Genomic DNA, 22,961 nt, shown 5'->3' on the forward strand with positions numbered 1-22,961 from the left:
CTTTCTAAATGCAATTGTTGACTGTAGAAGCCGATAGATACCGTCATTTGACTAAGATTAACAAATAGCATGCTATTTCTATTTTTTTCGGAGTGGCAGAGAGGTATTTATGTGTCTGGGTTGGCCCTGAGGCGGGGCCGGGTGGGGAATGCGTTACGGTGACATATAGAACGAGGGAGTGCTAGGCACTTCCTTTTCCTGTGGGAGCCGCCGGGTAGAGAGGAGCGTGGCCCTCTCCTTTCTCCGCCATGGTGAGTGGGACTTCTCTCGGTCGGGTTTTTCCGTGCTGTCGGGCCTGGCAGGAATGGGTTGGGGTTCTGAGCATAAGGTTTCAGGAGGGAGCGCAAGGGAAAGGAGATTGAGGACCAAATGCGTCCGTCTGTGGCGGGCAGCTGGGTAGTGTGGCTCCAGGGCAGCCATCTTAGAGGCAACGTGGGCCTCCGGCGCGGGGTTCTCGGACACAGGACTTTAGGCGTTTTGGCTTTCCTTGTCCTTAGGTAGCACGGGCTCCGCGGAAGACTCGGAAGTTGTTGGTTGCTAAGACTGATGGTGGTGAGGGAGTCAGCGTTAGGCCCTGTATCTCCAGTTGCTGATGAGTAAGGAACATTCCGTCTTATGAGAGAGATTTTTAAGAGAGTTTTCTGAGTTCCTGTTTGTTCGCCTTAAGAATCGCCACTATCAAGCTTTCTGAACCTCTTAACTTAAAAATTAGTTTTTCCTACTTGGTGTCCCCTAAACGTTTTCGCTTTCAGCCAGCTCGTTGTACGGTGAATATTAAGTGTGTCGCGTTTCCACAGAGTGTGTTTATACTATGTAGTGTTCCGGGCCATTGGGGAGTTCAGTTAACAAAATAGGCAAAAACAAAACACAACGAAAACCTATCTGTATGATGTTTGCATCGCGATTGAGTTAGGTGTAAAATACACAGAAACGATTGGTGGTCGTGAGTGCTGTGGACATGAGGAATTGGGAAGGAGGCAGGAGTTGGGCCTTAAACGGTGATCCGAGGAAGGTGGGGCCGCCTTTAGAGGTGAGAAAGCATGCTAAGGGCATCTTTAGGGAGAAGACTCGGGTAGGAGAGTGATAATTACTCTGAAGAGAAGATGGGAGATGAGGCTGAGCATATTGTCTAGGTCAACCTTAAAGTTTTATTTTCAGGTGATAAATCTTTGGAGAAGGTGGAGCAAAAAGTAACAGCCAGAGTGTTCACTCTAGGAAATTTTGGAAGATGTGTTTAGAATGGGATGAAGGGGACAAGGATGAAACAGTGGGGAGAGTAGAGTTGTGGTAGACAAGACTTGTTAACATCTAGGGTAAAAGAGTTTAGTGGCTTTAACATTTCCAAACCTTAAAATATGCTTTTGGACGTTTTTCTTTGTAGACCTTGCTTGGAAAGTTTAATGATAAACTATTCTCTTACTCTTCGCAGAACTTGATTCTGAGTTTCCTTTCAGCTTAAAGAGTTTTACTTGCAATGATGTTGTAATTTGCGTCCTACTCTGTTCTCAGCGACAGTTGCCTGCTGTCAGTGGGCTGGTTCAGATGGGTGACGAAAATTCTTCCTGAGCAAGACAATCTTTGAGTTAATAGACTTTGTTTTAGCTGTAATCGGTGCCTACCCCACCAAACTAGTTTTTTGTAACTGAGCAATTAATGGAATTATTGGCACATAAGAGGAGTGCTTCTGACACTGCTTGTTGGAATAATTATATTTTCCTTTTTCCCAGGCGTGTGCTCGTCCACTGATATCCGTGTACTCTGAAAAGGGGGAAACATCTGGCAAAAATGTCACTTTGCCTGCTGTGTTCAAGGCTCCCATTCGACCAGATATTGTGAACTTCGTTCACACCAACTTGCGCAAAAACAATAGACAACCCTATGCTGTCAGTGAATTGGCAGGTATGAATTTAGATCTTTTTATCGGTTGATACTTTAAGAGCTGCTTAAACAGTAGTGATGAAATTCCACTCCATTGGTCCGTGTTTCTGAATCAGATGATTTTCCTGGATGTTCTGATGCTGTTTGCTGCTATGCGTAATAGTCTCAGTGATATGGTTGGGTAGCTAAAACTTCTATTTCTTTCCCAATTTCAGGTCATCAAACCAGTGCCGAGTCCTGGGGTACTGGCAGAGCTGTGGCTCGAATTCCCAGAGTCCGAGGTGGTGGAACTCATCGTTCTGGCCAGGGTGCTTTTGGAAATGTATCTTTTGTGGTCACTACAGAGACTGACTGGTCAGCCATCATGGAATTCAGCAGGCTAGCTAGACCTGGTTTATTCATGTTAAGTTTTAAGATATTTTTGTCCAAAATATTAATAGCATCCAGATAACTCTAGACAGACAGATTTGGAATCTGGAAGATTTTCTGATAAATACTAAACACAGTAAGTGCTGGGCATTAGAAAGTTTTGCTTGCAATGATGTCGTAATTTGCGTCCTACTCTGTTCTCAGCGACAGTTGCCTGCTGTCAGTCAGCTGGTTCAAAAGGGTGACGAAAATTCTTACTGAGCAAGAGAGTCTTTTCCCCCTAATATTTGAGAAATGTGATTCTTAACTAGCAAAAATAGATGTGTCGTGGGGGCCGCATGTTTGCACCAACCAAAACCTGGCGCCGTTGGCACCGCAGAGTAAACACAACACAAAAACGATATGCCATCTGCTCTGCCCTCGCCGCCTCAGCCTTACCAGCGCTGGTCATGTCTAAAGGTTTGTGATATTTTTTATTGTTTAAGTGTTAACAAATACCCGTTTTTTTCCCCTTCCTTTGCCTGTACCTATTCATTATGTTAATAATATGTAAACTTCATTCCAGAGTGCCTAAATTCCTTATTATTACATGTTAATTCTGACCATTTCAATCTAACAAATCAGTCATTGGCAAAGTGCTTATATTAATTTTTTCTCCCAAAGTTGCGCTAGTTCTTCTTTTCAGGGGATGTCTTATCTTCCCATGCGCTAGGTCTTATTTTTGGGGGATGTCTTATTTTGGGGGAAACACGGTAGAAACTTGCCATTGAAACTTCATCATGTTGCCTATTCTACAATACTTAACTGTCAAAATGATGATATTCCACTTCATTGGTCCGTGTTTCTGAAACACATGATAACTTTGTGGAAGTTCTGATTTGGCAATTTGTATATTGTTTTGCTCTTGTGGGTTATATAAAATGCTCAGCTTTTCAAAAGGTTCAGGGTAACCAGGTCATTGTTAATTGGCTTTGTCAGGTCACCGTATTGAGGAAGTTCCTGAACTTCCTTTGGTGGTTGAAGATAAAGTTGAAGGCTACAAGAAAACCAAGGAGGCTGTTTTGCTTCTTAAGAAACTTAAGGCATGGAATGATATAAAAAAGGTAGGTTTAATGAACACATTTACAGGTGCTGGTAGTCCTCAAACTTGTCAGAATTTTTTTTTGAAAAGATTGCTGAAGGATGGTATTAACGACAAATTTTAGATGTAAGAACAAGAACTCTGGAACCATATTGTGTACTGCTTAGCAAGAATAGAGTTTTAGAAATGCATTGTTAGGTGATCTTATGTGGCTATTATATGGTATGTAGCCTGCTTATTACACACTTAGGCAATGGTAGTGTACAATTGCCTGTATGGGTCTGTCATTGATGGAAATGTGGTTAGGCAATGGGTAAACCGACCTTGGGTTTGGATTCTGCCATTTGTAGCTGTGTTTTAGTGTTACAGAAGTCATTTTTATCTCAGTTTTATTTATAAAATGGTGTTTTGTAACAAAATCTTACTGAGATCATCTTAACCAGAATACTAAAGCTTCGCACTTTGTAGGTCTATGCCTCTCAGCGAATGAGGGCTGGCAAGGGCAAAATGAGAAACCGCCGTCGTATCCAGCGCAGGGGACCTTGTATCATCTATAATGAGGACAACGGTATCATCAAAGCCTTCAGGAACATCCCTGGTAATTGTATTGCCTACGTGTTTTGATTGCCCGTGCTATGCATGCTTACTCAGCTTTTATTATGATGAGATTCCACTCAATGGTCCGTGTTTCTGAAACACATGATTTTGTGGAGTGTCTGATTCTTGGCTGAATGAGTGAATGTATACAATTAATGGTTGAAACTTCGTAGTTGATAATAGTTCTAAGGTATCTTATCTATCACATAAGCCATCAGGATGATTTATGTTTCTTTTTAAATATATGCTCCCTAATTCTTTCCCTCTAAAAGGAATTACTCTGCTTAATGTAAGCAAACTGAACATTTTGAAACTTGCACCTGGAGGGCATGTGGGCCGCTTCTGCATTTGGACTGAAGGTGCTTTCCGCAAGTTAGATGAGCTGTATGGCACCTGGCGTAGATCTGCCTCCCTCAAGAGTAACTACAAGTGAGTGTACTTATGTTCATAAACTGAACATAGATTTTTATATTATAAGTATTTATATTCAGAATTGGTTTCCTAAATAGTGGATTGCTTTGTTGCTATTTCCCCTTATACAGATATAATATGCTAAAATGGTAATAAGATACTCTTATGAAGTGGTAGTGTAGTTGGAAATTTCACTTGAATCACTTTATCTTCTGTTGAGGTTCATGTTAATCACATGAGAAATACGGTTGGACATCTATTTTCAGCATTTTCTTGGTTTTTCTTTCAGTCTTCCCATGCACAAGATGCTCAATACAGACCTGAGCAGAATCTTGAAAAGCCCAGAGATCCAAAGAGCCCTGCGTGCACCACGGTAACGTTGTGATATTTATGTAACTCTTGCCTCAATCTCATTATACTTGGTTATTTTTAATGTAAATAAAATGTTAATATAGTGTCTACCTTTTTATAGCAAGAAGATTCACCGCAGAGTCCTGAAGAAGAATCCACTGAAGAACCTGAGAATCATGTTGAAGCTAAACCCATATGCAAAGACCATGCGCCGGAACACCATTCTTCGTCAGGCCAAGAACGTAAGCGATGATTTGGCTTTTGCATATAGGGTAGCATTTGAGATAATTTGATTCTTAGATTTTCCTTAATTTGTTGCAGCACAAGCTTCGGCTGGATAAAGCAGCAGCAGCACTGGAAGCCAAGTCAGATGAGAAGGGGGTTCCAGGCAAGAAGCCTGTGGTGGGGAAGAAAGCAAAGAAGGCCGTGGGCCCTAAGAAGCAGAAGAAGCCTGTGGCGGGGAAAAAGGCTGCAGCTGCCAAGAAACCAGCAGCTGAGAAGAAGCCCGCAGAAAAGAAACCCACCACAGAAGAGAAGAAGCCCGTGGCATAAACTTAAATTGTTTATTCCACAACGGTCAAGTCACTTTACTTCGGACAGCTAATTTTGAATAAAAATATGATCAAAGGCAATGAGAAACATAACTTTTTGCATTTGTTTTGTGAATCTTGGTTACAATGTTTTTTAATTGCCATTTTGTTCTCTATAATTTCAACCTTACATTTGTTAGTCCAGTCTAAAACGGAGCATTGGATTTATACAGAATCCACGCTGTTTAATGAAAAGGGATGCTCCATAAATTAAAATGTAGAGTCCATTTCGTAAGCAATGTATTGAGAAAGCAATGGCTGAAAGACTTGTCTTAAATATAGACTTTGTTAAAATTTAGCCACCCCTCCACACATGCTACAAAAAAAAACCTTTTCCACTTGGAAAAATTAAATAGAATGTTTTCAGTAACCACAAGAGGGCACAATCAGAACAAGTTTTGAGGTGCAGCAAGTGTTCTTGTTACAATATAGCACTGTTAGAGGGTGTTTGCCACTCAGTATTTGGTCTTGGGAGAGTGACAGTATTTTTCAGAACCACTTGTGTATTCAGTTTTACTAAGGAATGAATACATTCGTAAGCATGGTGCAGGAAAATTATGCACAAGCATGTTTTTTTTCTAAACTCAATGTCTCGACTATAGAGTTGACTCACATCTGGATCTTTTCTCCCATTGGAGTCTTAAGATCCATAGTAAGGTTGATGTATAATACTACAAATTGCATATTAAAGAGATAGTTCCCTAGTATTTCAAGATACTGCCCCCCCCCCCAAATTGTTAGCTGCTTTATGTTCATGGTCTAACTTGTACTGACACTGGGAAACATTTAACCAGGAATCTACAAAAGCTCTAGGGCACCTGTGCCTGTACTAAAAACTGCTAATGTTAGTTCCTTAAAAGATGCATTTGTAGGATTTGTGCATTTTCATTAACCAATTGTAACATCACATTGGGAGTGGGAGTACTGTGCCCCTGAAACATTTGCAACTGGACATCTGAGCTTTATTATTTTATTACCCAACGATGTTTATCAATTTGAGAAACATGAATGGGTTGCCTCCCGTAAGCACCCAATGGGCGATCAAACACAACCTAGGTATGTCCTGACCTGAGTGGAACCCAAGGCCTTTTGGTGTATTGGTCAACGCTTCAACCGACAGAACCACCAGGTCAAGAATGCTACCCTGTTTCCCTGAAAATAAGACTGTCTTTAGTTTTTGCTCCCAAAGATGTGCTAGGTCTTATTTTCAGGAGATGTCTTATTTTTCCATGAAGAATATGGTACACATTTATTGTTAAATGAAAATAAAGGAAATTTATTACCTGTATATGGTATGGTGGTACGGTAGTACGGTAGTTGTCAACACAAACCAGACAGACAATCCTACAGTATCAAGAATTTGATTTATTCAATGACATATCTTCTGGAACATCATAATCCAATTCCTGAATTTCCTGGTGAATTTGTGACTCCATTTCTTTCAGAATCAGTGGACCAAATATCTCATGTTCAGCCTAGGGTGGCCTTATTTTCGGGGGGATGCCTTATATTTCACTCAGAAGGAAACCTGTAAGTAGGTCTTATTTTCGGAGGATGTATTATTTTCAGGGAAACGGTACTTGAGTTTTAATCCTCACGGAGGATATTTTTCCATTGATTTTTAGGGAGGGAAGACACATGTGAGATCAGGGAGGAACCTGAAACCAAGATTCAAACCCGGGACCCTTAGGTCTGCAGGCGACACCCTATCCTCTGAACCAAACTGGCTAGGGCGATTCTTGAGCATTTTTACCTTCATATTCTTTAAGGTTCCAAGGGCCTGTGCTTTCGGAATCCTGGTCATTACTCCAGGTCAGGTTTTATAACCTTAAAAGCCCCCTTCCTTGCTGGGTGGAGTGGGCAGGAAGCGCTCCAGCCCACGTGCAGCCGGCCAGCTGTTCCGTTTCCGGTGACGCGGGCACTGTGACGTCATCACCGAGCGCCCAGCCACCGGGCGTGTGGAGACGCGATGCTGAGCCGGCTCCAGGAGCTGCGCAAGGAGGAGGAGACGCTGCTCCGGTTGCAGACGGCACTGCACGACCAGTTGAACCGCCTCAAGGTGACCCGCGGCCCCCTGCCGCCACCCCAGCCCGGCTCTGCGCGAGCCCCTGGTGTCGGAAGCGGCCCCGTGCTGCTGGCGATCCCGCTCTCTACAGGCGGTTGGGGCGCTGATCTGGTGGCTTACCAGCCCCTGATAAGCTTGTTTTTAAAATTAAGGCCCTTGATCCTGTAGGTGTAGGTTGAGGCTCAGCAGTCTGCACATTTGGCGAGTTCATCCCCACACCCGACACTCCTGAAATGCGGAAGCTTGGGGAAGCGCCACCTCCCGGAGGCTCGTGTGGATGCTCCCCGCCCACCGGCCTCTTCCTCCAGAGCTCGCGTGGCGTTTACTAGCCGCTATTTCCCCGCTTGTATTGATGCTTGAAACAGCTCTAGTATTGCAAAGCTAAAGAGACTGTCACATTCTCTATTGTGCGAAAAAAGACGAGGCCCGAGAGAAAAGACTTGTCTCAGAGTTCCCAATAGCTTTTCTTCCTGGAGTGATGACTTTGACTGAGAGTAGAGATTTAGGCCCATCAGGACCTCTCCCCAGATCTTTGCGTAATTCAGCCCCAGTACCATGATCCTGATAACTCCTATTCCAAATGAAAGCCCTTTGTAAATTGAAAAGGATTGCACACAACTGTGATATGTATCAAAATAATATGCACTTTTCCTCAGGACAGTTGTGGTAGCCTATAGTTACTTACATTCTCAGCACCACAGGGCCGCAAAGGCACCTAATGTGTGTGTGTTGATAATTACCTCCGAAGCCTAAGTTTCTTTATGCTCCTGGAAACACTTCCATTTTTCCTGTCTTCAGTTTCTCAATACTAGTTAGAGAAGCTCAAGCCTACGGAATCTGCCCTCTGGAATCAGAATTTGACATTTGGCTTTTTAAAGGGCTCACTTGTGTTTTCTTCCCCGAACCGCTTGGTCTGGGCTAGTGGATCTTGGCTCGGTCAGAACACCTGTGCACCTCAGAGGAAGGGGGCTGGAGGCTTTCTTTGCTCATTTTCTTAAAAGGCAGGGAAAGCTTAAGAGCCCCACCCTTCTCCTGGGAGCTGCAGGGAGATTACACTGTTTTCACTTGTGATGCCAACCTTTTACAGCATGGACAGTAAATTTTCCCACATCAGTGGAATAGTAAGGAGAATGTTCTAATTCTTCTTTTCTAGGTTGAAGAATTGGCCCTCCAGTCAATGATTAGTTCTGGAAGAGAGGATAAGAGGCCGTCTTCTCCAGCTGCACAGGAACAGTCACATGATGTAAGCTTAATCAAGTGTGGGCCTAGGGGGCAAATGCAAAGTCCATTCTGCTGTCATTGTTGTAAATTACATTATCAAGCCAAAAGGACTGGGAAGCACTGATAAGAATATTCTAGTTTGATAAGCCGGCTATTCAATATTACTGTTTTAGTCAAGGAACAGCCTTGCTTGTTACACTTTAATTGATTTAATATTGACTTATTAATTAGATACTTATATTGCCTCCACATCCTAGTCATTCATCCTCTCATTACTCTAATGAACACGGGGAGAGTAGAGATCTTTGCAGGATATGTCACACCTCTTGCTGCTCCACAAATAAGTTTGTGTTCAAAAGTAGTGTAGCTTCAACTACAAAGCATAGTGCTAAAAAGTGAGTTCTGATCTTCATTGTATCCTCCTCTTACCAAATGCCCTCATTTAATCAGTAAAATCATCTTTCTAAATTTACCATAGTTTACCAGCTCTCTCAGTTGTGTGTGAAGCCACTTAAGCCCATTCGAAAGCAGCATAATTCTTATGTAAGAACCATTGTTGTAAATCAGGTAACATTCTGTCACACCTACGGCATTTATCCTCCCATTTTGGCAATTCAGGTTGGGGTGGAGGGCGGACAGGGTAGAATTTGGAGAAGCAAGAAAGTGGCCATACCTCTTAATGGTAAATACTGGGAATGAATACACAATTGAGATTTGGTTTTAAACCATTTTTAAGAATTTGCTGTTTTGAGACTAGTGTTCTCCTACTAATTCATAATGTCCTTGGCTAAAGCAGATGGTGGTGCATGTAGACAATGAAGCTTCAATCAACCAAACTGCACTGGAGTTGAGCACAAGGAGCCGTGCACCAGAAGAGGAGGAGGAAGAGGAGGAAGAGGAATCAGATTCGTGAAGTGGGGAAAGAGCCAGGGTTAGTTACGCAAATTAAAATTCTAAGTCGCAGAAACTTTCTCTCTAAAGTATTCTTGCCCCAGGCCCAATGGCCTGCTTTAAAAGGAAGCAAGAACTTTAGGAGGATGTTGACAATAATTCAAGTTTCAGAATATTTAACAAAAATTAGTGACATATAGAAAGGCAAAGATGCAGTGTCTTAGCATTGAGCAATATGGGTGGTGCTGTGTCTGTATTCTGGTCAGATCCAGTAGTTGTGTTCAAAACAGAAGATTTCCTCTGAAATGCTATTGAGCAAATCTGGCATTTGCCAAAAGGGCAGAGCGTAAGTACAAGGCAGCCTTTTCAATCAACAATGCCTCTTTTAAGCAAACCAATTAAAGGCTGTTTGCATACCATTGAACCCTGTAAGCATAGCCAAAGTCTAGGAGAGAAAGATGAGGACAAAACACCACTTGAGAGCACCAGCTGCTGCCACCGCTCAGTGACATCGCAACACACTGCCCACTTTGGACTGTTTTGTGTGGCTGTAATCACTGCTAGGTTGAGACATCACAGTGATAAAATGTGCATAGAAATAAATTGTAGATGAGTAGCCAACATGCAGCTACCTGGTTTCCAGATAGCAACAAGAGAAGCATTTCAGTCCCTCTGGGGAAAACAGTACAGCCCATTTCCGAACTTCGGAAAAAATGTGCCATCAAAGAAGGTATCACTATGCTTGGGAGATTGGATTTTTTATAATAAAGAGATGATACAGAATAAGTGTTAAAACTTAGTGTTTGAAGTTGAGATTTATTTCTGCATACTGTCCTTTTCCCATTGAATGTACAGTTAAGTAGTTACTTTATGAAAGTTTCTAGAGGCCTGGTGCACGAAATTCGTGCACTGGGGGGTGGGGAGTGTCCCTCAGCCCAGCCTGATCAATCTGGGATCCCTCTCACAATCCAGGACTGCTAGCTCCTAACCACTCACCTGCCTGCCTGATTGCCCCTAACTGCTTCTGCCTGCCAACCTCATCACCCCCTAACCTTTCCCCTGCCAGCCTGATCAACGCCTAACTGCTCCCCTGCCAGCCTGACTGACCCTAACAGCCCTCCCCTGCAGTCCTAGTCACCCCCAACTACCCTCCCTTTCCCTCCCCTGCTGGCCCAATTGTCCCTAACTGTCCTCCCCTGCTGGCCTGGTCCCTCCCAACTGACCTCCCCTGCAGGCCTTGTCCCAACTGCCCTCCCCTGCTGGCCTGGTCAACCCTAACTGCCCTCTCTTGCCAGCTTTCTTGCCCCTAACTGCCCTCCCCTGCTGGCCTGGTCCTCCCAACTGCCCTCCCCTGCATGCCTTGTTTTCCCCAACTGCCCTCCCCTGAAAGCCTGGTCTCCCCCGCAACTGTCTTCCCCTGCAGGCCTGGTGGCCCCCAACTGCCCTCTTCTGCCTGCCCAGTCACCCCTAACTGCCCTCCCCTGTAGGCCTGGTCACCCCCAACTGCCCTCTTCTGGCCCAGTCACCCCTAACTGCCCTCCCCTACTGGCTTGATCGCCCACAATTGCCCTCCTCTGCCAGCCATCTGGTGGTGGCCATCTTGTGTGTTGGAATGATGGTCCATTTGCATATTACCCCTTTATTATATAGGATTTGCCCTGTCCATGCAACAGAAAAGCCAAACAAAACACAAAAGAACCTCCTCAAGCAGAACATCTTATGTAACTGTTCCAGAAGAGAGAGCATGGATATGTTTGTTAATCAACATTTCATTAGTTATTTTGAGCTACTCATAGAAGATAGCAGGAAGTTTAAATGATGCTTCTTAGAAAACAATGTGAAGATGGTTTTTCAATGAAAAGCCTCAAGGCATACATTTTGGGCATCTAACTTAAAATATGAGCATGCATTTCTAAGAGCTAGAAAATCTGATTGCTTGCCCTCTCACATCTTTGCAACTCTCACTTTCCCATCTGTTAAATGAGGGTATCTGTACCTGTTCTCACGATTTTTACAGGTTCCTATGAGATGCTAATAAGATACTGAAAAACCCAACTACTGTTGGTGTTTCAGTAAGAAGTTTGAGGAAGGAATTTGGCATGTAGAACTCAAAACAGCAAGACTGATGCAAGGAGCATCATTCTTGAAAATGAGATCGTCATTCTTGAAAATGAGATCGTAGTAATTACTGGAAAAAGTATCTTTTGCCTCTCAAAATGTAATACCTTTGGATGTGAAGAGAATTTAAAAACATCCCTCAAAAGATACAGGTTACATCACTTTCTGTCTCAGATGGAATTTTCCCGTTTTAATGAGATGTTCTCAGTAGTGGTTGCATTTTACCTATTAGCAAAAGGCAGTATGAAGAAGGTGTGAATCTTAAACCTCAGCCTGAATATTTATATGCCAAAAATGTATGTTAGCCTGCTTAGAAAAGATATTAGCCTCATAGCAAGAAAAAAAATATTGACTAGCTGAGGCAGCAGTGTACAACCCTCACCAGTTTTTTAAATCCTGGCTGAATTCCAAAGCTCTGATAGATCCGAGTGGCACTATCTGGCTCAGGAGATTTATCCAAATTCTGTTTTTAATATGAAAATAGGCTTTTTGTTTTTAAATATGCAGGGTGTGGCAAAAGTAGGTTTACAGTCATTTGTATGTAAAAACAATGAATAAATAACATCAGAATAAACTTTGGCGTATTCACAACTGTGACCCTTCTTTTGCCCACCTGTGTATTTTCTTTTTTTAAACATTTTTTATTGATTTTTCACAGAGAGGAAGAGAGACGGATAGAGAGTCAGAAACATCGATGAGAGAAAATCATCCATCGATCAGCTGCCTCTTGCACCCCCCCCACTAGGAATGTGCCCGCAACCGAGGTACATGCCCTTGCCCGGAATCAAACCCGGGACCTTTCAGTCCACAGGCCGACGCTCTATCCACTGAGCCAAACCGGTGCCGGCTCACCTGTGTATTTTCTTTGGCTTTCTATAACCTGCCCTGACAAAAAGAAAATGAAGTCTGAAGAGGTGCTGACCAGGCAGCCTCACCTGGATCTCAAGATTCAAAAGTCACTTTTCAAAGAAGGAATGGGGACCAGTGGCCAGCTCGGATATAAGCTTTATTTGTGACCTCACTGCCACCTCACAGACATAGCAAAACCAAAGCCAGATGTTCCTCCTCTCCAGAAAGGTGTAGAGCAGTGTTTCCCAAAGTGTGGTATGCGTACCCCCCGGGGTATGGGAAGAGTTTGGTGGGGATATGCACTGCACCGTGCTTAGCTGCGCCTAATTCACATTCTCATGAGTACGAGGAGTACTGAGCATTACGAAAATTATAGAAGGGGTACACATATGTCAAAAGTTTGGGAAACACTGGTGTAGAGGATAACCAGTGAAAGGGAAACCATTGCTAGGTGGAGCAAGCAGCATGGACAGACCATCCCAGTGGAGGCTCCAATGCCAGTCAGGCCCTGTTCACCAGCAAGGCGCTTCTTTGAGCATGCTGGCAACCCTACCAGCCCCCCCCCCCCCACCCACACACACACACCGCTTTTCCCTTAGAGAGAGACAGAAGGAGCATATGGGATCTATTCACAGGTCCTCAGGAAAGGTGGTTGGAAGACTCACAGGTTAGGGTGTTTGCTGAGAAGAGTTGGACAAAGTCCAAAGATTGGAATTTCAGGAAGCCCCATTAGTTTAGTCCAAAGCAGTGATGTCCTCAGGGTGGCATTTTCGCCTTTTAGACCCCCTTCCTCCTATCTTTATCTTTCCCCTCACAAATAACGCTTGGCTAAATCACCTGATTTCTTATGTATTAGAGACGCTGAATATTCTGACACAAAAGTAGAAATAAATCTTTCAGCCTTTTAACTTGATAGTATATTTATTAGAATAAGAGATTAGATTTGTTAAACATTTGCATTAAAATGGTTAAAAGGATTTTCATACAATTTTTAGGCACTATACACACTGTTGTTTACAATAGCATCATTACTTGGATTTGGGGAAAGGTGAATCGCATACATTTTAATGCCTTGATACACTTGTAATATTCAAAGTAACTCCACCATTTTAGAAACACTAATCCAAACTTAAAGAGACATATACTACTAAGTATCCACATAGTATATTTAAAAATAAATATAGAAATACAACCAGAAATCTATAAATCATCAGAGTAGACAGACTGGTGAAGCCCCAATTATCATGGCAGTGAAGGGCTCTGACTAGATTTTGATAGAAATTGCTTAATTCTATACCAAAAGCAAAAAACATAGTAAAATATCATGACATACACGTTCTGATGCTTATTTTCATAGCAGCAAAGCATGCTTCACATGCACTGCCTGTGAAGGCTCTCACAAGGCTCCTTCCTCAAGTAGAAAGAAGGTATGCCCAGCAAGAATGAAGTACCACCAAGTGTCAAAAGAATCCCCCCAAATACAGGTGGCCAGCCAATCATGGTGAGGGGAGAGCAGTGCAATATTCAGTAAGAAAGACTACTCACAGTTGCCAAGGTTTCACTGTAATTCAATGTTGCACATGTTTTGATCATCGACACACACAAAATAGCCCCAAGCACAAAGCCAATCCACTTAGGGAATAACAATAGTAAGAATAAGGATGGTGATATTAAAAATGACACACACAGAATTTTGGCACATGCTGAGTTCTTCATCCTTTGTCATATGTGAAATGCAATCTGAACAGAGGCATGGGAAAGGCCCGAGAGCAACATGACATGCCACTGGGCAGGGACTCGCTCTTTGCTGATTCCCAAATGCTTAGACACCAGCCGCATGAGTGGGTGTGCTGGGCTGGTTAAGGCCGATGGTGGAGCAGAGCCAACCTGCAAAATCCACTTCCTCAGCGTCAGACCTCTTGATAAAAGCATGAACCTGCATGTGAGGAAAGAGGAAGTGATGTTAAAAAAAAAAACACCAAAAAGGAAAATTCAAGAGTCTCAGGTCTAGAGCTTGTGCCACATCTGGAAGGAGCTCCTGGAGCCTGCCCTTGAGTAACAGTGGGGGCCAGAAAAGCAGGACCAGCTGAAGAACAAAAGTCCAGCTCAGCCTGGTTCTGCGCATCACACCAGCTATGAGGCCTGGGGCAATGTGCTCGCTTCCTGAGCCTGCTCTCTCGGGCTCTGAAATAGGGACAGTAGCTCTGCCTTCAGTGTCTCACTCCATTGTCAGAAGGAACTGATGGACTTGAAAGTGGATATTACACTGTACGGGCTCTACAAGCCATGTAAGCTCATATTCGTATTAGTACTTCCCAACTGCTGCGGCTCCCACCACCACCAAACAGGAGGCGGCAAGGAGATGGAGAGCAGCACGGGGCAGGTGCTGAAAACGGTAGGAGATGAGACCGTCAGTGGAAGAAAACGGCCCTGTCCCCGTGACTCCTGGGCTCCCGGGTCTGCAGGGCCAGCCCAGTTTCCCCTTCAAACGGATGGGAGGGAGGACAGAGAGAACCGATCTCTGGAATCCTGCAGCAGGGCCAGTGCACTGCCGTGAGCAAGGCAGAGCAGAGAGTGGACTCAGGAAGCACTGGGTGGATGGCTGACAGAGGAGAACATGAACAAACAGGTAGTGTAAGAATCTGAAATAAATGGACTTACCATGAGTTGCTTCAAATCTGCTCTCTCTGCAGGGTTTTTTATTAAGCTTGAAAGGAAAAAGATAACATGAGAGCTGCTGCCTGGAGCTGCTTCTAACTCCAATTACTTAAGTTTGCCTGTCCCCACACCCCAGAGGCTCTGAGGAGTGCCTGAGCCTTGTTCACCTTCCTGTTCATAGCACAATGTCATGCCCACAGAGCACTGATAGATGCTTGCTGAACTAAGGTCAAAAGGCAGTATGCCAACCCATGTAAAGCATGTGCCAAAAGTAGTGGCTATTTTACCGACTGCCATTGTCAGATGGGGTGGGGAGCCTTACAAAAATGGGGTACTCTTCCAGATAACAGGGAGCCAACTTACCATTTATTCACAAAATCTTGAAATTCCAGACTGAATACTCCACTGGGCAGTTTTGGAGGGGGCTGCAAATACATGTCAACACATAAGAAATGTCAGGCCTCCTGCCCTGGCCAGTGTGGCTTAGTTGCTTGGAGTGTCATCCCATACACCGAAAGGAGGCGGGTTCAATTCCCAGTCAGGGCATATACCCGGGTTTGGGGTTCAATCCTGATAGGAGTGCATATAGGAGGCAACCAAATCAATGTTTCTTTCTCCCTTCCTCTCTCAAAACGAATAGCATATCCTCAGGTGAGGAATAAATAAATAAAGACAAATCTTTAAGAAAACAAATGTTTGGCTTCCTGCCCCAGGCATCTCTCCTCCCCAACCCTGTCTCTGGGCAGTGCTGCCCTTATCCAGTCAAGGAAAGGTCAAGGGTCAGGGCCAATGGCTGGCTGCTGGGTCACTGTGGTGGAACCTCTGGTCTCAAACCAGTTAGAACCACTCACTTGTTTAGTTACTGACAAATCACTGTTCCTCTTGAGTTTCAGTTTACCCTTCTATAAAATGAGAAGGGCCTCATGACCCTTTCCACCTCACACTATGACAATAAGTCTTGGAATGTGGCATGGAAATAGCCAGCAATTAACAGCAGCAGCTAGGGGTATATGCAACCACTAGATACACTCCAGCTCTGGCAGCACCTGTGAAAGTCAGGGAAGGCTAACTAGCTAAACAAAATGTGTATCCCCCTTCTAAGCCTGGAGAAACAGAGAAAGGTTAATAAAACATTAACTGGCAGAGGGCTGGGGCTGGGAGAATGTTAGCTGCAGGCTCACTTCTGGAATGAAGCTGTTTGCACTCACCAGAGCAAGAACATGGCCACAGCTCATTTTCCAAGGATGCATGGTGGACATCACTCAGGGCTACACAGGACGAGGCCCTGCAGCGCCCGGCTCCTATGCACCACAGCTCAGAAAACATGACACCCCCACCCCCCCATGCGACCTTCCTCGTGAGCTGACACCCAGACCCAACCCAGGATGCCATTGCTCTGTTGGGCTGCCCAAATAAACAGGTGGCTCAAGGCTAAAAGTTAAATAATAACACTACAAAAAATTCTAGCCTAGCCCTCTTCCCCTGAATGCCTTATAAGAACATCCAGTGAAAAAGCCTAATCTGAGGTCTAGGACTAAAACCCAGCTCTTAGGCCCCCCCTGCAGACCATCTCTGCTGCTGAGGGAAATTTGAAGGGAGCATTCATGGGTGAAACCAGAGCTTGGCCTCCAGAGGCCAGGCTGTGCTGAGTAGGAGGGGCCAGGCAAGGGAGGGAATGTGCACCGGAGCAGGTGCATGCACCTGTCACCATGCAGTCCAGCCTCCGGGAAAGTTCTGGGGTCTGAGGGTTGGGAAGAGAAGGTGTTAAGGGAGGAATAGCACTAAGTGGGAGGAATCTGAACCACTTTCATCCTGGAGCCTCACCTATATGAAAAGACAACAAAACCTATTGGACCCACCCAAACAGTGCTCAGAGAATGATTAGGAAAATGTGAAAATATGGAAGAAAGCGGTGCAAACTAGGCAACTGGCAGCTCATTATAACCTCAGGCGCTCTCTTCCCTTACCGTGGCTCCCACCAAGCACCACTCTCAGCTACGGTCCCAGCAACAGCAGAGGATGGCTTTCCTGACTACCACAAATGCACAGCACAGGGCCTTTTCTGCGTCCTTAAGCAGCCATGATCAGATCCTGGACTTCTTTTCTATGTCCCATGGTGCTGAGCTTAAAGCTGGGCAGTCAGGAAAGAGAGGTCAGTTAACCTGAGACAGTGATTTCTTAACTGCTAGTGTGTGCCAGGACCTTCCCTGTTGAATTTGTAATAGATAAGGGGACCTTTATGAGCCTTTTGGGATCTGGTTTCAGAGAGCAGTAAGAAAATAAGAAAAGTTATTCCACTGGTCTCTTAAGGAAGAAGAAAACAGGATGATACCCTTTCCTACACCCCCAGCTGAATGGGGGCCTTCAACTACCTTCCAAACACACCAGAGCTTATCCATGTTGTCCACTATCCATGCTGCTCCTGAGGCCAAGAGTGCTGGCCCATCCTCAGAAATCCTGTCCTGAGCCCCAGTCCAGTCCTCCAGCCCTGCCCTACCCCCTTAAGCAACCATGGTGCTAGTCCATAGCTTCCCATCCAAGCCCACCCAAATTTGATGAATGCTTATCAATCTCTTCCTTCCTTGATCCTTTCTTTTCTTTTTTAACCATTTAAAAAATTATTGATTTTTAAAGGAAGAGAGAAACATCGATTTGTTCCACTTATTTATGCATTCACTGGCTGATTATTGTATGTGTCCTGTCTGGGGATCAAACCCATAATCTGGCGTTTGGGACAAAATTCTAACCAACTGAGGTACATAGCCAGAGCTATCGTTTTTTTTTTCATTTAAACATACTGGTATACATATTTACAAATAATATGTATTCCTTATATTAAAGTCAGCTAACTGATAAGCAAAAAAAAAAACAACCTTTAATCATCTGTAATTCTATCTGTATTGTATTGCTTTTCCAGACTTTATATGCACATATATGCATATATACTATTTTTTTAAAATATATTTTATTGATTTTTCAGAGAGGAAGAGAGAGGGATAGAGAGTTAGGAACATCAATGAGAGAGAATTATCGATCAGCTGCCTCTTGCACATCCCCTACAGGACCTTTCAATCCGCAGGCCGACGCTCTAGCCACTGAGCCAAACCGGTCCCGGCCATATATACTATTTTTAAAATTGATTTTTAGAGAGAGGAAAGGAGAGAGTGATTATAATATACATACTATTTTATAATCTGCTTTTTTGAATGCAACAATTTGTAGTAAATATTTTCCATATTTCAACGCTATAATTTTTTATGTTCATTTCTTAATTTATTTTATTTTATTGTTTTAATCTCATTCAGAACATGCTTAGAGAGAGGAAGAGGGGAGAGGAAAAGGGACAGAGAGGGAGAGGAAGGAAGGCAAAGAAAGAGAGGGAGGGGAGAAAGGAGGGAAGTAGAGGGAGAGAGTAATAGCCATGTTAGAAAGAAACATTGAAAGAAAAAAACAGAAACATTGATCAGTTGTCTCCCATATGCTCCTGGACTAGGGATAGAACCAGTAATTCAGGTCTGTGTCTGACTGGGAATGGAACAGACAACCTTTTAGTGCATGGGACAGGCTCAACCAACTGAGCCACTCTGGCAGGCTGTTCATTGCCGTTAAATGGTACAAGACAAAACCTAATATTGCAATTATAAATGCATTGTTTGCTTCCCCTAGACCCGTGGTCGGCAAACTGCGGCTCAAGAGCCACATGCGACTCTTTGGCCCCTTGAATATGGCTCTTCCACAAAATACCATGGCCTGGGCGAGTCTATTTTGAAGAAGTGGTGTTAGAAGAAGTTTAAAAAATTTGGCTCTCAAAAGAAATTTCAATTGTTGTACTGTTGATATTTGGCTCTACTGACTGATGAGTTTGCCAACCACTGCCCTAGACAATCTAATAACAGTCTTTAAGACTAGGGACTTTGGGTTTTCCCATCTTCAGATCTACACCACATTCCTGCCACCCCACAGTCCTTAGCACATAGAAAGTGCACAAGAAATGAAGAAGTGAGAACGTAAATGGGTAAGGTGGAGGCTCCTGAATCTGAGAAAAGAAGATGGACTCAAACTTACCTGAAGATGTTCCCTGGGGAAGGGATTCCTGCAGCCTCTAAACCAGCAACTCGATTCCAAAAGCATGATGCACAAAGCAGAACCCAGGAATCCTGGGTCTCAAGCAGCCCATATTGTGGGAACGACTCATGGGTTTCCCAGTCAATTCAACTGTGAGTTTTTCTTAAGAGGACCAAGTAGATTCCAGGGTCACGGAAACTACGTAGTACTTACCTCATTGACTATGTAATCCAATAACTCAAAAATTGCCATGGGCGGTCGGCTGTCCATTCCATAAGCTACAGATTTTATAAAAAAGAAAGAAGAAAACACTTCTCAGAAACAGAAGGGAGGTTATTTGCCAGTAAGAGGATATGTGTTGGTTTTGGAACCTGGGGACTAGAACAGGGTAGTGGATGGTAAAGAGACAGAACAGCCACAGATCAGGCCTGAACACACAGGGACCAGCAAAGGTCACAGAGCCAGGCCAGCCATGGTATGAGTGTGGGCTCTGCCACATCAAAGGTTTTTTACTTTGGGCAAATCAATTGTCACTAAGCCTTGTTTTGAATTTTGAATAATATTTATGTCTGCCCTTCCTCATATTGAGAGAGGAGCAAATGAGATAATACTAAACAACTAAAAAACTTAGTTTTAATTCTCCCTGAAAAAAAATTTTTTTTCTTTTATATTCCTGAGTCAAAGTCCAGCCTGAGGGGCGGCAGCTACCAGCCTCTCAATGCTTCTCCCTTTATACATGCCCTCTCCCATGTGGGCCTTATGAGGATAAAGACCAGGTCTCCCTGGTCAGACAGGAAGTCCTAGCAGGACCTATATTGGAAGATGGGTGGGCCAGCTTTACTTCACACTATTCCGGTTCAAAGAGGCAGCCAGTGCTGCATGGAGTCAGAACTGGCCAATCCCAAGTGCGTGTGGCCTTTGCAAGTCAAGCGCTCTGTGCCTCAGTTTCCTTATATCTAAAATAGAGAATATTTAGCGCTCACACACAACTGTTATTAAAGTTAGACAATGGTAGGTAAATCCATGGAGACAGAAAATAGATTGCTGGGGATGAGATGGGGGGAGTTGGGAGTGAATGCTAATGGAGATGAGATTTCTTTTTGTAGTGACAGAAATGTCCTGGAATTACACAGTGGAAATAATGGCACTACATGGAGGAATATACTAAATACCACTGAACTGAACACTTTAAAATGTGTGTTTTATGTTATATGAATTTTATCTCACCAAAATAATCATGTCAGGATTTTTAAAAATTAAAAGTGCAGTGCTGGGAACATAGCAGCATTCAATAAATGGTAAGAAGTTGCTGGTAATAACAGTCATTTCCTACACTAACCTGGAGACTTCTGCCCTGCTTCCCCCGCCCCAGCCTGGCATCCTGAGACAGGGACTTGGCCCTCCAGAAATGCCCAACAGTAAGGAAGCCCACACTCCAAGTTGGAGCACACCGTGACACTCACAGCTAAGGGGCCTCCCCGGGGTCCTTGGCCGGGGTGGTGTCTCAGCCGCATCGCCCTCCACCTGGCACCCAAACATCAGCTCCAGCTCCTTGGCATCTGGAGGAGGGATGGGATACCGCCCAACCGCCATCTCCACCAGAGAGAGCCCCATGCTCCAGATGTCCGACTGCACCGAGTAATGAGTCCCCTGGAGTCTCTCCGGCTGCAGGGGAGACAGAAACAGTTACTAACACCAATGAGCCAGCCTGCGCCCACGCAGAAGAGAGGTGGGGTCCCTCAACCCAAGCCTCAGGACTTCCTGCCCCGTGAGACCTGCCTGCACTGCAGGAGAGTGGGCTTCCCCCTGGGCTGCTCAGACATTTCATTTTCTTTTGCCCTTTCGTCTCCAGAGGTCACATGCCATGTTAATACCTCCACTGACCTACTGACTTTGGCCTTCTGCCTGTCCCCAAATACCGTGCTCACCAAGTCCTAGCCAGCTCTCATAGCTCTGACCCCTCCTCAATTCTCTGTCTCCCCTGTAACCTGCCCAGAACCGCATCCAGCCCAGCTGTGGTTCCAGCGCTGCCCAGCCTGGCCACTGTCTTGCATGGGTGGGCACTCTGACCAGCATGAGAGGCTCACCTTGCTACCTGAGTCTGAAACATGAAGCTTCTGGAACCTGGGTCATGAATGAGATGGTGCATTGAATAGAAAGAAGTTCAAAGCCCAGCTCTACTAATGACTCATTGCTTTTGGAATGGCAGAAAAGCAAAACGATCTGTGTTCAGAAGACATGGGTTCAAATCCCACTCTGAGACTTCTAAGCTACATGACCCTGAGCCTCCATTTCCACATCTATAAAATGAGGGCTGGCGATGATGGTAACAACAGTAATATAAAATATGCGCTCAACTTACTAGGGTGATCAGGGAGTTCAAAGGCAAACGAAAATACATGTATGTTGCAAAATGTTGTATGAGTTGTTACTAGTGGGAAGAAGCAAAGAAAAAGAATATAGTACTATATTAAAGCATTATTTGAAATAGCACAAGTATTTCAAAAACTATATAAAAATCCTTATTCTGACCATCATACATTTTTTTTAAAGATTTTTAAAATTGATTTTTAGAGAAAGAGAGAGGGGAAAAAAACATTGATGTGAGAGTGGAGCATCGATCAGCTTCCTCCTGCCTGCCCCCTTTCGGGGATCAAGCCCGAAACCCAAGCAGGTGCCCTGACTGGGAATTTGGCAGGCAACCTCTCAGTGCACTGGACGACGCCCAACCAACTGAGCCACACCAGCCAAAGCCATCATACATTTATTTAGACAATAAATTAACTTCTCCCGTAGGATTTTTCCCTAACTCTAACACTGGACTATTTTGGAACTGACCACATAGCCACAAAAACCCAAACCACTAAACAAACCCCTAGATCAGCAAGTCCCAGGACCTGCTAATTAATTTTGAATTTGAGAGCTGGCAGTTGAGTGGCCCAGTTTTCAGACATGTAAGGACTAAGCAATGAGGGGATGGCAGGGAAAGAGAGTTCTGAAGGGCCCGTGGGTTTCCTGTTTAAGACTGTGGGTCACTGGAGCGGAGGGTGGAGGTGTGGGCCAGCGCTGGTTGAGTGATGTCGGCAATGACTGGAGTTGTGGTGGGGAAGGGGGCAGGCGAGAAGAAATGAAGATGTGACCATGAACTTCCACACAGGGAGGCCAGGAGCAGCTTAAAAATCCTACCTAAGATGCAAGTGAGGGAATGGGTGCAAAGAGAGACTGACTGGCAAGAAAGAGATCTAGCTTTCAATCCTGGGTCGGCAAGGTAAAGCAAGCAGGTCACTTAACCTCCCTCAATCTATATTTCCTCATCTCTAAAATGGAAAGAATCATATGGATCAAATGAGATCACTCAAAGTTGTGAAAGTACTTGAAAGATAACTCATTGAACACTCTCTGTTCAAAGATGCCTGAGTCTGTGCCTGGCCCCTCCAATCCAGCCCTGCACTCACGTTCACCTACCACTCACTCTAATGTTCCTCTACTCTGCTCCACTCAGCACTCATCCAGGCAAGCTTCCCCCTCTCTGAATCATCCTAAGGAGCATGCTAGCCACTTCCCACCCATTCAGTCAACCAAACATTCACCCACTCACCAACCATCCCCTCAGCACCCACCCTGTGCCAGGCCCTGAGCCAGAGCCTGGGGACAACACAGACACCTACAGTCTTATCCCTGCCCAAGAGCTTGCTGTATGGAGGAGGGAGGAAAACAGTTGGTGCTGCCATGGTCGTGGGCACAGCCTGACCCAGAGCTCTGGTGGCAGTGGGAACTGTGGAGTTGGAAACAGAAGGGAAGACCTTCATGACCAGGC

At 44.5% G+C, this 22,961-nt stretch overlaps 3 protein-coding genes and 5 non-coding genes across 14 annotated transcripts in view; 7 read left to right on the forward strand and 1 right to left on the reverse strand.

Annotated features, from left to right (window-relative positions):
• Nucleotides 1–99: 99 nt before the first annotated feature.
• On the forward strand, nucleotides 100–5,353 carry RPL4 (ribosomal protein L4). The gene is made up of 10 exons (XM_036438104.2): nucleotides 100–251; nucleotides 1,728–1,899; nucleotides 2,094–2,200; nucleotides 2,568–2,706; nucleotides 3,226–3,350; nucleotides 3,797–3,926; nucleotides 4,198–4,354; nucleotides 4,626–4,709; nucleotides 4,809–4,929; nucleotides 5,009–5,353. The coding sequence occupies exons 1-10, from the start codon at nucleotides 249–251 to the stop codon at nucleotides 5,237–5,239; spliced, it is 1,269 nt and encodes a 422-aa protein (XP_036293997.1). The 5' UTR covers nucleotides 100–248; the 3' UTR covers nucleotides 5,240–5,353.
• LOC118710316 lies at nucleotides 1,471–1,569 on the forward strand. The gene has a single exon (XR_004985375.1). It is a non-coding gene; the product is annotated as a small nucleolar RNA SNORD16 (small nucleolar RNA).
• Nucleotides 1,949–2,020, forward strand: LOC118710305. The gene has a single exon (XR_004985373.1). It is a non-coding gene; the product is annotated as a small nucleolar RNA SNORD18 (small nucleolar RNA).
• LOC118710322 lies at nucleotides 2,413–2,511 on the forward strand. The gene has a single exon (XR_004985380.1). It is a non-coding gene; the product is annotated as a small nucleolar RNA SNORD16 (small nucleolar RNA).
• Nucleotides 3,055–3,128, forward strand: LOC118710293. Its single transcript, XR_004985371.1, has one exon. It is a non-coding gene; the product is annotated as a small nucleolar RNA SNORD18 (small nucleolar RNA).
• LOC118710298 lies at nucleotides 3,983–4,052 on the forward strand. The gene has a single exon (XR_004985372.1). It is a non-coding gene; the product is annotated as a small nucleolar RNA SNORD18 (small nucleolar RNA).
• Nucleotides 5,354–7,181: 1,828 nt separating the features above from the next.
• On the forward strand, nucleotides 7,182–21,558 carry SNAPC5 (small nuclear RNA activating complex polypeptide 5). Of its 5 annotated transcripts, none has more exons than XM_036438191.2 (4): nucleotides 7,182–7,336; nucleotides 8,496–8,585; nucleotides 9,357–9,494; nucleotides 20,251–21,558. In XM_036438191.2, the coding sequence occupies exons 1-3, from the start codon at nucleotides 7,247–7,249 to the stop codon at nucleotides 9,474–9,476; spliced, it is 300 nt and encodes a 99-aa protein (XP_036294084.1). In that variant the 5' UTR covers nucleotides 7,182–7,246; the 3' UTR covers nucleotides 9,477–9,494; nucleotides 20,251–21,558. The 5 variants fall into 5 exon arrangements, with proteins under 5 accessions (XP_036294084.1, XP_036294047.1, XP_036294067.1 ...); XM_036438154.2 differs by having other exon boundaries at nucleotides 21,141–21,558; XM_036438174.2 differs by lacking the exon at nucleotides 20,251–21,558 and adding an exon at nucleotides 14,957–16,237.
• The window catches only part of MAP2K1 (mitogen-activated protein kinase kinase 1), a 72,999-nt gene continuing 63,361 nt past the window's right edge, over nucleotides 13,324–22,961 (reverse strand). For 2 of the 3 annotated variants that reach the window (XM_036438129.2, XM_045581325.1), the window contains exons 7-11: nucleotides 20,608–20,809; nucleotides 19,358–19,422; nucleotides 15,443–15,504; nucleotides 15,083–15,128; nucleotides 13,324–14,357 (exon numbers count right to left, since the gene is read on the reverse strand). In XM_036438129.2, coding sequence (XP_036294022.1) covers nucleotides 14,244–14,357; nucleotides 15,083–15,128; nucleotides 15,443–15,504; nucleotides 19,358–19,422; nucleotides 20,608–20,809 — 489 coding nt within the window. In that variant the 3' untranslated portion in view covers nucleotides 13,324–14,243. The remainder of the gene's footprint in view (nucleotides 14,358–15,082; nucleotides 15,129–15,442; nucleotides 15,505–19,357; nucleotides 19,423–20,607; nucleotides 20,810–22,961) is intronic. The other variant, XM_036438118.2, reaches the window with a different exon arrangement.

This window comes from Pipistrellus kuhlii, unplaced genomic scaffold, assembly GCF_014108245.1.
Source record: "Pipistrellus kuhlii isolate mPipKuh1 unplaced genomic scaffold, mPipKuh1.p scaffold_m20_p_1, whole genome shotgun sequence".
NCBI lineage: Eukaryota > Metazoa > Chordata > Mammalia > Chiroptera > Vespertilionidae > Pipistrellus > Pipistrellus kuhlii.

Bases quoted from the DNA above. Each gene is read 5' to 3' on its own strand.
- SNAPC5 (XM_036438191.2), top strand. From the start codon at position 7,247: ATGCTGAGCCGGCTCCAGGAGCTGCGCAAGGAGGAGGAGACGCTGCTC. The intron at 7,337-8,495 runs GTGACCCGCGGC...CTTCTTTTCTAG, and splicing joins ACCAGTTGAACCGCCTCAAG to GTTGAAGAATTGGCCCTCCA. The intron at 8,586-9,356 runs GTAAGCTTAATC...CCTTGGCTAAAG, and splicing joins CACAGGAACAGTCACATGAT to CAGATGGTGGTGCATGTAGA.
- RPL4 (XM_036438104.2), top strand. The intron at 3,351-3,796 runs GTAGGTTTAATG...CGCACTTTGTAG, and splicing joins CATGGAATGATATAAAAAAG to GTCTATGCCTCTCAGCGAAT. The intron at 4,710-4,808 runs GTAACGTTGTGA...ACCTTTTTATAG, and splicing joins AGAGCCCTGCGTGCACCACG to CAAGAAGATTCACCGCAGAG.